Here is a 12,428-nt window from a genome sequence, read left to right on the forward strand (position 1 = left end):
AGAGCTAATTACACAGTAATTACACAGAAAGACAGAGTGAAAGACACATTAAATCGACAATAATATTATCAAGCGGAGGCATGCATCCGTGCATGCGTAGTGGTCCTTTGAACATGCATGCATGAGTGCTGACATGCTAAAATCCATCTTTTAAATTGCCCGAGGGACGAAAACTTAACATTCCCAAAATTTCTGACAATGTAATTGTTGAACTGCAATGCACGCACTAACAAATTATACTCACTTTATTTTGACTGTTGAGTTGAGATCCCTTAGAAACCAGTAGTTCCACAACACTGAGATGGCCTACTTGAGAAGCTATCATAAGAGGGTTAGTACCGTTCTGAAAAAAGAGCGTACAATATAGATAATGCGTATAATATAGGAATCAACCCACTGTGTCTGGTAGGTCAACAATGGCTCCAGCAGTGATCAAATGGTGAGCGACATCTTTGTGTCCATTGAAGCTGGCTGCCCAGAGAGCAGTCTCTCCGTCCTATTAATAAGTAATATACTGTACATGCATGAGAGAGCGAACACTTCTGCTGTTTTCGAGGGTTAATTAGCAATCCTCCACGAAATACTTAGCTAACGGATAGACGGGACATCATTGCATGCATGACCAAATAGCGCAAATTTACGCTTTTAGAGACACTTACACACAAAAACCCCGAAAAAATCGTGCTACGTATACCGTATTTACTTGATTAAACGCCATCCTTGAATAAACGCCCATCTCGTTTAAAAGCCCAGGGTAAAAGCTCTGTCTTTGTCAATAAACGCCCATATATGGGGCGTGGCACTGTGGGTGGAGCTGAAATAGCACATGGAACCCCAGTTGCAAGCATGGCAGCATAGAATAATAATACTTCTTATGATGCATCGACGGCAGAGAGAGAGATACCGACACAGAGGGCACTCCTATGACACTTAAATTTAAGCTGAGAAATAGATTTAAGCTGAGACAGCAGCCCAAGAAAAGAGCACAATAAATGCTGCTGTGCAAGAGTTTTGGAGTAGACATAACAATAAACACCCTCCTCGTTTAAACGCCCCCTCTAAAGACTTTGATCTGAAATAAACGCCCGGGCGTTTAATCAAGTAAATACAGTATATGCACGGTATAATTATCATCCCTACAAAATTAAGCAACACAGTCATGCATAATTATGCAGCGTGTGACAATAGTTGTTTGCAGGCACTGCAGTATTGTCTAATGGTGAACATAATTACGACACCTATACTCAGTTCTCAACTAGAGCACTGAAGTGCTAACCCTCGGCTGTTGACATGAATAAATAAAACCAGAGGAGTGTAGAAGCAACAAACTACAATTCTACTTTTGATAGAGACCGTTAAAGGATTACTTCAGCTGCAAATTGTAGATCTCATTGCACCTCGAGTAAAGGTCGCGTCTTCAAGCTTCTTAGATTTTTAGCTTTTGCTCGCTTTTATACGACAACGAAGTTTTAATATCGAAATTTGCCACAATTGAAACTAACATTGTGTGGAGGCTATCCATGCTGTAAACGCATGCAGTGCTATGGCAGCCAAGTGAATGAGTATAGACTAGCTCACATGTCACACACAAACAAGCAAACAAACAAATCAACGGACTACTATACCCATGGCCGCTCAAGCGCCTCGGGTAATAAAGGAATTCAATGACCAGATTTTATGACACTGGTTTAAAGAAGCCGGTATGCACGTACCTACACTCTAAAAAGGACGTAAAAATTTTATAAGTAAATAACAAATCAACCCACCGTGTTTGGTAGGTCAACAATGGCTCCAGCAGTCATCAAATGTTGAGCGACATCTTTGTGTCCATAGAAGCTGGCTACCAAGAGAGCAGTCATTCCATCCTAATGTTTGAGTGGGTAGGATTGTTTTACAAAAAACAAAATTGTGTATCTAACACACAGGCAGTGTTGTTGAATGAGTGTCTCATCTATTTATGTTATTGGCACATCATTATGTTGAAATAACAGCCTACCTGTGTCTGTATATTAACACCTGCTCCACTGTCAATGAGTTGCTGCACTATCTTGAGATGTCCTTTACCACTAGCCGAGTGGAGAGCAGTAGAACCTTGCTGTTAACCAGTGCAGTACAAATAAATGTTCAGTTGATAATTATACGGAAAGACAGAGTGAAAGACACAAAAATAAGACTAAATCGATAATAACATTATCAAGCGGAGGCATCCGTGCATGTGTATTAATCATGGTGGTCCTTTGACTTGCTAAAATCTATTTCTTTAAATTGCCCAAGGGACGAAAACTTAACATTCTCAAATTTCTGACAATGTAATCGTGAATTAACTGCAATGCACTCAAGGTTTCATCTAGGATTTCAAGTTTGGGGGGGGGAAAAGCTTGACAAATTTGAGGCTACGCCCACCACACCCCCTATATTGCTTGTCGTTGGTGCCTATTAGCGGTGCCTATATTAGCGGTGTACTCCTAGCAATGTGCATTGACATGCAGGCAACTCAATGTAACTTGGTATGCTGGTTTGAAATTATAGAACACTAGAAAACACTAATTAATACAAAAGCAATGGATATATTTGTAGTAAGACCAGATGATGACCAATTAATCATCCTCTAGCAAAGCTATATGTAGCAAAAGACCATGTCTACCCCTCTCTCTCTCTCTCCCTCTCCCTCTCTCCTCCTACATATAAGCTCCCCCCCCCCCATTAGATGAAACCCTATACAATCAACAAATTATACTCACTTTATTTTGACTGTTATGTTGAGCTCCCTTAGACAGCAGTAGTTCTACAACACTGAGATAGCCTTCTTGAGAAGCTATCATAAGAGGAGTGAAACCACCCTGAAAAAAGGACGTAAGATATAGATAACTGGGTATAGCTAATGATGGGTATTATGTGTAAATTCCCAAAATTTTTTCTAGATTGTTGAGAAAGAGCTAGCGGTACATAGTGCTTTTTTCACCTCTTTTTTCAACCGGTTTTTGATGGCTATGTACCAATAGCACCTATAATATAGCTAAGATTGTCTAGTGTCCTGGGTCACATAATTATAGCATGGAAATGAAGTCTAGCAGGACTGTTATACTGACAGTAAGACAATCATTTGTCTCCTCAACCGTTCCCAGTCTGGATTTTCTTCCCATGTTGAAGTAAACAGCGTCGAGTAAAGCCAGGGCAACACGAATGTATGTCTCTAAGATTTTGTACAAATCATCATCCTCTATACCTCTATACGTCCACCCCTCTTGCTCATCACGAAGCATAAATAAATAGTGATAGATATGGTTCTATAATTATGACACTTATAATTATGTATTAGTTATTGCCCAGCCAGAGTGCAACATGCCATATAATTATTGCACTGGAGCAATATAATGCCCGAGGGCCGCAGGCCCCGAGGGCATTATGTCATCCAGTGCAATATATGGCATGTTGCACGAGGGCGCCTGCAATAACTAACTTGTTGCCCAATGACGTTAAACTCGTCTGACTGGTCATATAAATCGTAATTAAAGACATGTGTTTTGAAGGAATTTAGTGTATTCATTAGTTTTGCTGAATTCCATAGCAAATTTTTTAGGTTTTCTTCCCACTAGTAGTTGTAAAGGTAGTAGCCTATATATAAAAGGGACCAACTGAGTATTGGGTGGGATGGTGGGCCATACCATAAGTCCCAAATGGATATCTCTTAAAGAAATCTACTGCATTTACACACAGTGCAAGTGCATATAATCCAGTGCATTATGCCATATAATGCAGTGCAATATATGGTAGCCATGGCAGTGATGCAACATGCCATATACTGAGCACTGGATTGCTTTGATCTGCCCACTCACTGGGCAACAAGTATAATTATAGGCCGCCAGCACGCAGAGAAAGCTGTGTAGTAAACCATGCAGCACTGGTTAATCGATGCAGTAAACAACAAATGCATGTGCACCATGTCGCCGTGCCATAAGAAGGCAGCGTAGTGGTGTATACTGTTTGGAACTCAATCAATCTCTCATCATTAATCGATACTCGAAGAGACTATAATAATTATAGTTTGCTTAATATTATACTTTGTAATACTATATACTTTGTTCTGTTATTTATTTTTTATCTCACTCTTAATGGATTTCACTAGGTTGAAACTACCTTGAAACTACCTTGTTGCAACCCTGTTAGTAACCAGGTTGAAACCACCTTGTTGCAACCTTAATAACCAGGTTAAAACCACTTGGTTACAACCTTGAAACAAGCTTGAAACAATTTCAAAGCCATGGTTCTGTCAAGGTTGCTGCAACCTTGCCACGACTTGCTTGTTTCAACTTTGCCACAAGGTAGTTATTTATTTCTGTATGGGATGGCATTCCAAGTAAGCAAAACTAGGCATAACTCGAGAACGAAGCATTATTTTGCAAATCCACGAATTAAAATCCAAAAAAACGTGACTAGAAGCCTATATATAAACTCTTACTTGCACTTCATTGATCCTTGAGCAGCTGTAGCAGTCTACACAGACAGACAGACACACACACACACACACACAAACACACTACCGTATACATCGCTTGCGCATGCGCACCGAGGCATAATATCAATGACCCGATTTTATGACGCTGGTCTTATTAGAGAAGCCAGTATGCGTGTACCTATATGTACACTCTAAATGACTTTTGTTGCCAGCAACTTAAATCGAAGTGAAGATATATGTCTCTAAAGCCGGAAGAGGAGAATCCAGACAAGAAGTAGCGGAGCCATTTATACTTGAATAACATCTAGTAGTGTCTACATAACATTTCATCGGTAAAAGAAAATAGTGGGTGTGGTCAAGTCAGAGTATCACTTAAAATGATGAATAGTTTAAGTACAACACATGAGATATCTTCCTCAGCGACCTCCACAAGAAGATTTATGAAGCATATACAGTAGACTCTCGTTAATCCAGTCACTCTATAGGGACAGTGCAGTTTGGCTAGAATAGCGAGATGGCTGTATTTCAGAAAATAGCCGCAGCTAAAAACCGACCGTATCTCGAATCTAATGACTAATTTTGCATTTCTGTCTCGAGGATAACGAATCATTCTGCTCTCTATTTAAACGTAATCCAATTTTGTCTGCCAAACCACACTCAAAACGTCATATCTGGCTGTAATAAACATATAAATAAACGTATAAAATTACATTGTAAACCTAGTTTGGGGCAGCCAGTACTGGCCTCAGTATATAGAATAGCGAGTGGCCGTATTATTTCAGAGAACCGGAATAGCGAGAGTCTACTGTACAAGCATTGATCCACTAGACTATACCTAAGAACAGTCAATGCACTGAGCTAAAGCATTAATTTTTCACAGTGTAGGGCTGTGTTGTTACATAGAGTGATTCTCATCATTATCTATTCGTCACAGCCATTCAGAGCTCCCTGATGTTCGTTAATCTATAGCTAGAACTACAGTAATAATTATAGCACATGCAGTAATGTAATTACGAAATAGAGCTCACAAGGGTTCAAAACAAATAAAGGACGTGTATGGAGCACTTACTTGATTATGTCCATTAACATCTGCTCCACTGTCAATGAGTTGCTGCACTATCTTGGTATGCCCTTTATAACTAGCCCAGTAGAGAGCAGTAGCACCTTCCTATAATCAGTGCAGTGTATTAGTTATAGTTGAACATTATACAGAGGGACAGAGTGAACGATACACAATTAACATAATTATGCAAATCGGCAAAAGAATTGGAGGTTTACGATTACATTGCAAATAAAATAAAAGTCTATGTATAACCATGGAGGTCAATTGCTCTTGGGGATAATATTTTACATTTACTTATACCGGGTCTGTATCATAGCAACTGGGTGTGGTTTAATTACCATAAACTCTGCATTCCTCATGAACTCCCTTGCCTTGAGGGTGTACTTTATACTAGATCTACCCAGCCAAAAAGAAGCTAGACACTTGTTGGCAAGGGCATGACAGATGGGTGGGGCTCCCTAAACACCAGGAAGGCTGAAAATGGGTGGGGCTCACTGCTTGGGCATTGACAAGTTGGTACTGTGACGTAGTAAAGCTATAAGCTTAGCACTGGCTACAAGCTATACGCACAAGCTTGCAGTTTCTTTGCAATACTTTTGAGACAAGGTGAGGTAGCTTAGGTAGGCCTAGAGATGTAGATAAAATACATTCCATGCAGAGGGGGACACAAAGAGATACAGCTTGTAAAACTTCATACGGAAGACAATATAAGTATCTACAACTCAAGTGTAATCACGGAGCTTATGATTACCACCCGGCAGCATATTTGGAAGAAAACTAAAGTGTAGACAATGCAATCTGAATCACCACAGCACCAGGCAGTGATAAATCCTATTCTTCTGTTGTCCCACGTAATTATGGTAAACATGGGACACAATGAGCAATACACATGTGATTCTAGCTGACTAAACTGGAAATCATCTGGAATAAATTTGCTCTCATGCATTGGCCCTGAATGGTGATTCCTAGAGTGGTATATATAATGGATCATCCAAGCAACCCAATATCACTTCCTTTTCATTGGTTGGCTTGCCTCTGGGCGGGGACAAAAAGGTGGTGTTGGAAAAAGAAAGAAAACGATTAGATAAGAAAACACCCGAGTTGCACTTTAAGATCAGCTTTTAGTACTGCACCTATTAGAGGAACCATCTCGGGGTCCTCCTCACAGACACACCACAGTCTTCTACTGCAATCGGAACCCAACAAACCATATCAAATGTGTTGGGCTCACCTTAATCCTCCAGTAGTCTACTGTTATTGGAACCCAAAAAGCCATCTCCAATGTGTTTTTGTCACCCCCACAGTTGCCTATCTCCACGCAGTCAACTACAAAACACGCCTTATTTCAAAGAAGTTATGGTATCTATTAATATACAACATGCAGCTAGGGAATGGTGTGAAAAGTTTGACAAAAGTTAATGTCTATGATTAATTGCTGCGCATGCTCTCATGAAACAGTTGCAGCTCTTTCCCCACTTTTGCAGCTAGCGTTCTAGTGCAAAGCTAACTATATGAAGCAACACTATGAACAAGTTTTGCAACGCACCAGGGATAATTATCATAATTATTAAACTTTCTGGCCATACATCTACTATTATAATGTTATGTATACATGACGTATGTATGTGCTAAACATGATGTATAGAATGATAAAGATAATTAGGATATGTTTACATTTTTACTGAATTTTGGGGTAACTGTCTAAGTCTATTGTACTAAGCAAAATCTACGAAGTACCCGTAATAATTATGACCTAATCACCATTCACACTGTAACGTTTGACACCGAAGATCAAGACAATAGTACATGAGAGAATATACGAACATGCAACCAGAAAACATGTGAAAAAAAAATTCATAATCTAATTCAGAGGGCACAATCTCCTACTGGAAGATGAACGCCTTTGTTACCAACAAAAAATTTCCCACCCACACAACATAACCGAAGAACTGTCAACTCTTGGTGCCCAATTAGAAAAAAGAAAAATTATACTCTTCAAGCTGCGCCAAGATTAGACGTTATATACGGTACCATGGAGGTCCTGTGTTCATGGGGGATAACTATAATTATAGCTAAAATTGCATTTACTGACAATAAAAATCTGTTTTTAAATGGTTCGTACATGTCAGCCCCAAAACGATACGATCTACACAATTTAATGGAGAAAGAGGGGGTGTGCAGAAATCTGCACGTGAATCAGGCAAGGCAGCAGATTGATATTTTTGCGAAAATAATTTGGCAGATAAACGGATAAGAGCTCTTATACGTACATTGCACACTTACGAAAATGGCAGTTCAAGGTACATGTCAGCCTAGCCTCGATTCCAGGCCGCGAAGAGAAAGGCGGCCTGATATACCTTGTATGCGCATGCGCGTACATTACCCCAAAAATGGGTAATCCGTGTATTTGTGGATACTGTCAGTAAAATAAACCGTATACTATTTGTATTCTGAAGTTACAGTCCGTTACATAGAAGTATATTGTGCAAAAATGACTGAGTTCTTACGCCCTTCATTGTATCAAGCCAAGTCTCTACTTAACGACACCCTACACTGTAAGGCTACAGATGTTATAGGAAAGGCATGATGTGTTCCTGTGGGTCCCCTGATGAGGCTGTGGTAATATGGACCAGGCAAGTCTTCTGCTACTAAATCTTGCCTTTATGTTCGACAAGAAGTCATTGCTGAAGATTAATGATTACTCCTGAAAGCTTTTAATAAGCTTTAACTCGACACTCAGGAAGTTGTTCACTCAAGATCTATTGATGTATTAAAAAGTCCACCACTCTTCCTAGCTGGCAGCTCTAGCTGTCTGGGAGGCTTTCTTGAACTGTCTCTTTGATAAACACAGCTAGAAGAAGCAACACTGTTGCAGCATAATTATTCTACTTTGATTAGTGTCTCTGAAAGCTGCCATTGTGGTCACATTATTCCCTTTTGTAACTTTGTCCGTTTTTTACAATTTGTATGATGAAATTGTTGTCAATTATTTCGTGCATGCGCATACAAGGTATACTGCCTTTCTCTTCGCGGCCTGGAATCGAGGCTAATGTCAGCCCCAAAACGATACGATCTACACAATTTAATAGGGAAAGAAGGGGGTGTGCAGATATCTGCACGTGAATCGGGCAAGGCAACAGATTGACATTAGCGCATGCGCTTTTAGGGTCAATAACAGAGCTCTATACGCATACGCTTATATTCGAGAATGCGCCTATAATGCAGTCATTTTGAGCCCTACCCAGCAACCGGATGTCTCTGTGATGAGAGCTGACTAGCAAGCTGGCTAGAAAGTGAGCAAGCAAGGCGCAGGCAAGCCTAACTGGATCTATATCATACTTTATATGTTACAGTTCATTTTACATCATTTAAATTCATAATTTATAAAAACATTCATATTGACCAGGAATTTGGAATAAAAAGACCTCATCCATGTCTCTCAGCATGATCAGACAAGGTAACAGCATGCCCAGAGAGTCCTTACAGATGGATATCACCAGCTATATAGCTATCATGCACTGTACCAATTCTAAAATTACACTAATAACCTTCGCATAATTGGAAAAGCGCTTCAATTCGAGTATAAAAAGCCTGCAAGATACGCTTATAATCGAGAAAGCGCTAATAATCCAAACCAATTGCAAATGAAATTTTTTAAAGTTACTTTTTGCACCACAAAATTACCAGCTAATTATGGCAATTAAAAAAGGGGGTGCTGCAAAGATGTCAGATGTCAGATGTCAGATGTCAGAGTTCACAAGGGCTGCTGCTTCTGGCAGTGTACATTTTGCAGCTCTTTTTGACTAGTGCCAATGCTAACGAAAGTTTGTGAAAACAAAATTAATGATGCTACAAAAGATTCTGAAGATGCGAGTCAAACTAGCTATAACTCGAGAAAGAAGCACATAAAAATCCAAGAGAACGTTGCTACTGTCTCTAAGAGATTAGATTTCGCCGCATTGCTTGAGCAGTTACAGCTGGAATACACACACACAGACAACGAACAGACGCATAATCAGCTTTTAAATTCCCGTATTCCTCGTGGGGCTACACCTCTAGGCATACACATAGCTAGTCCATCTTACCTTAGTTTGACAGTTAACATCACAGTGTCCTTGAGAGGGAGTATCACCTTGGAGGAGATTGCCAGTGAGAAGATAACTAATCAGCTCAGAATTCCCAGAGAAAACAGCACAAAAAAGCATTGTCCACCCACCAGCTGTTTGCTCATTAACATCCACGGGCTGATGCTGCTGACTCTCGTACATTAGGTACTTTACAGTGTTTAAGTCACCACCTCGACAAGATTCATGCAGTGGTGAAAATAGATAGTTGTCCAGAACAAGTGGGTCCACTTGCTGGGTGCCAACAAGATACGTCACAATGTTCAAGTGTCCATTCAAAGCAGCACAATGCAGTGGTGTTTCACCATTGATAGATTTAGTTGCTGCATTGACTAGCCTATCTTCAATCAAGTACTTCAAACTGATTAAATCACCAGTAGCTGCTGCAGTGTGAAGAGCCGTGTTGCCTTCTCTATTAACAGCTAGAGGACTGCAACGAAACACTTCAACTAGAAATCGTAGTTTAGTCCTTTCTCCATTAAACGCAGCAGAATGAACTTTTAAGCTTGCTACCTTCACCGAGGGAGGTGGTTCATTAGATTGTAGTTTCAGAGCACTCAAGTCTACATTAAAATCTTGTAGCATCTCTTCCTTGCCAGCACCAAAAGTGTCTACCTGTAGAAATATTGTTATAGTACGTGTCAGTGAAATAATCATGAGTTTACAGTAACTATTTTAAAGCGGTATCAGTATGTCTCCGGGTGCTAGTACGTTTGTATGTGTGTTTGAGAGATTGAAATAAAAAAAAAATTTTGGGTGCATATCTGTCCACTGAGACCTTGCTGACTCATATAATTTCAAAAATTCAAAATTTCTCAAACAGGAAGATGACTGATTTTCAGTCCATGTTATTTGTAAATGTAGTGCAGTCCAACCAAATTGGTTTACCGTACTTATTCCATTTAAAGCAACCCTCCAAATATGCGACACCCTCAATCTTTTCTAATTTTCTGACCACTAAAAGTAACGACTGCAGCGTTCACTTATTATGTCGCGTCCTAAATAGAGGTAAAACCACAGCCTCGATTCCAGGCCGCAAGAAACAATGTAATTTAAGCTTCCTATAATCGAGGATAGTAGAGTAACTTCCAATTAGATGCGACCCTCTAAATATGCGACACCAGGACTTCAACATAATTTTTCAACCTACAAAAGAAACGACCTCTGGCTTCGTAAAGTGTCGCTTTAAATCGAATAAGTACGGTAAATTTTGTCTTATGCTGTGTCTTATCATAGATAGAGTAGAGAGGGATTGGAAACGGAAGTACCCTCGAAGTACCATCCGTGTATCTCCGCGGTTTTAATCGAGGCTTACTTTTTAACACGAGGGCTAAACATGAATAATTCATGAGAATTGTTTTGCTCTCTGTAAGAAGTCCACGAGCAGTTGTGCTGCTGAACATCAACTTTCTCTAATACTTGAGGCCATTATTTTGGGACACAGGACACTATTAATTTAGTTACACAGTCTTAGCTGTATCAAAGGTACTATAGGAACACAAGCATGAAAAAGCGCTCTGTGTACCTCTAGCTACTTCCCGACAATCGAGATTATATTTTTTTCGTTTCCAATTGATACCTACTATCAGGGGGCATGTGATTCAGTAATGGGGGTAGCTCTGAGATGTATGCTTTGGACACAATAAGTTTCCCGGGCTTTTGCGGGAGTTATGAGGAGATACACAGATGGTCCCAGAGCCACTAAGTAGACTTCAGTGTAAAACATCACGTGAATCACTTCCGTCAAATCCCTCTCTACTCTATCTATGGTCTTATTAATGCTGAGAAGAAATATTTTTATTATAGCTAAACACCTTAGAGCAGTAGTTATAGTTAAACACATTGGAATAGCAACCGGGGGTAGCTAGATGTCCGACCTTGAGAATCGAAAACAGTGAGTTAAAGATCTTTGGAGGCGCACCAACTCTCCCCGCACATTCCCAGTTGCATATTTTAATAACAGCCACATTATTGTAACTTGTTACAATGTTGGGCTATTGTGACTTAGAAAGTAAAAGAACAAAAGAATTGAATATAATTATATATATATTATCTCAGTTACGCATATAGTAGCCTCGATTCCAGGCCAATTAAAATACAGCCTGGTACCTATTGCAGGGGTGATAGTGCGCATGCGCTTCAAATTACCCAGAATATGGGTAATCGTACTACGAACGTAAAACCTTAGTAAATTAAACCGGAAATTAGTCCGTTTACTAAGAATTATTATGTTCTGTAATACTTTATCTCTATGACTGAGTTCTGTGGCTTATGCTGTCTATTGCGTTGGTCTAGAAGGCTTGAACACTAGTTTTAAGACAGAAGAGGCTCTCATCTACGTCTAGGATGGTCCTATTATATAGCCGGGTTGTCTTCACAAGTAGCAGTTTGAGGCACCATACACTTCCCATAGCCTGTACAGATCCAAGGTAAGACATCCTGACCATACAACCGTCATAGAGGTAGATGAGAGCCTCTTCTGGCTTCAGACTAGTGTGAATACCTTCTGAAACAACCAGAGCTAAGCTGATGTACAAAGATAGAAAATAAATGAGAGAAAGAAAAAAGGGGATTCCCCAGATTCTGGAGAATAAACTAACGCATGCGCACTATCACCATGCAATAGGTACCAGGCCGTATTTTAATCGGCCTGGAATCGGGGCTACGCATATAGCTATAGAGGTTTAGAATTGTAGGAGGAATAATTCCTAAGTATGCTGTTTAGGCTTCAATTATACACTCTAGAATGCTAGTGGTATGCACAATAATCGTTTGCTTACTGCAT

General features: G+C 39.8%; 1 protein-coding gene across 14 annotated transcripts in view; it reads right to left on the bottom strand.

The window, feature by feature from the left end:
• LOC135344345 (ankyrin repeat domain-containing protein 17-like) overlaps positions 1–12,428 on the bottom strand; it is a 137,483-nt gene that overhangs the window by 109,443 nt on the left and 15,612 nt on the right. For all 14 annotated transcript variants that reach the window (XR_010397421.1, XM_064541531.1, XM_064541525.1 and 11 more), the window contains 7 exons: positions 9,605–10,258; positions 5,526–5,624; positions 2,742–2,840; positions 1,997–2,095; positions 1,767–1,865; positions 398–496; positions 245–343 (listed from right to left, as the gene is read on the bottom strand). Coding sequence is in view for 13 of the 14 variants with exons in the window: in XM_064541531.1 (XP_064397601.1) it covers positions 245–343; positions 398–496; positions 1,767–1,865; positions 1,997–2,095; positions 2,742–2,840; positions 5,526–5,624; positions 9,605–10,258 (1,248 nt within the window). In the remaining variant the exon portion in view is untranslated. The remainder of the gene's footprint in view (positions 1–244; positions 344–397; positions 497–1,766; positions 1,866–1,996; positions 2,096–2,741; positions 2,841–5,525; positions 5,625–9,604; positions 10,259–12,428) is intronic.

This window comes from Halichondria panicea, chromosome 11 (genome assembly GCF_963675165.1).
Source record: "Halichondria panicea chromosome 11, odHalPani1.1, whole genome shotgun sequence".
NCBI classification, from domain to species: Eukaryota; Metazoa; Porifera; class Demospongiae; order Suberitida; family Halichondriidae; genus Halichondria; species Halichondria panicea.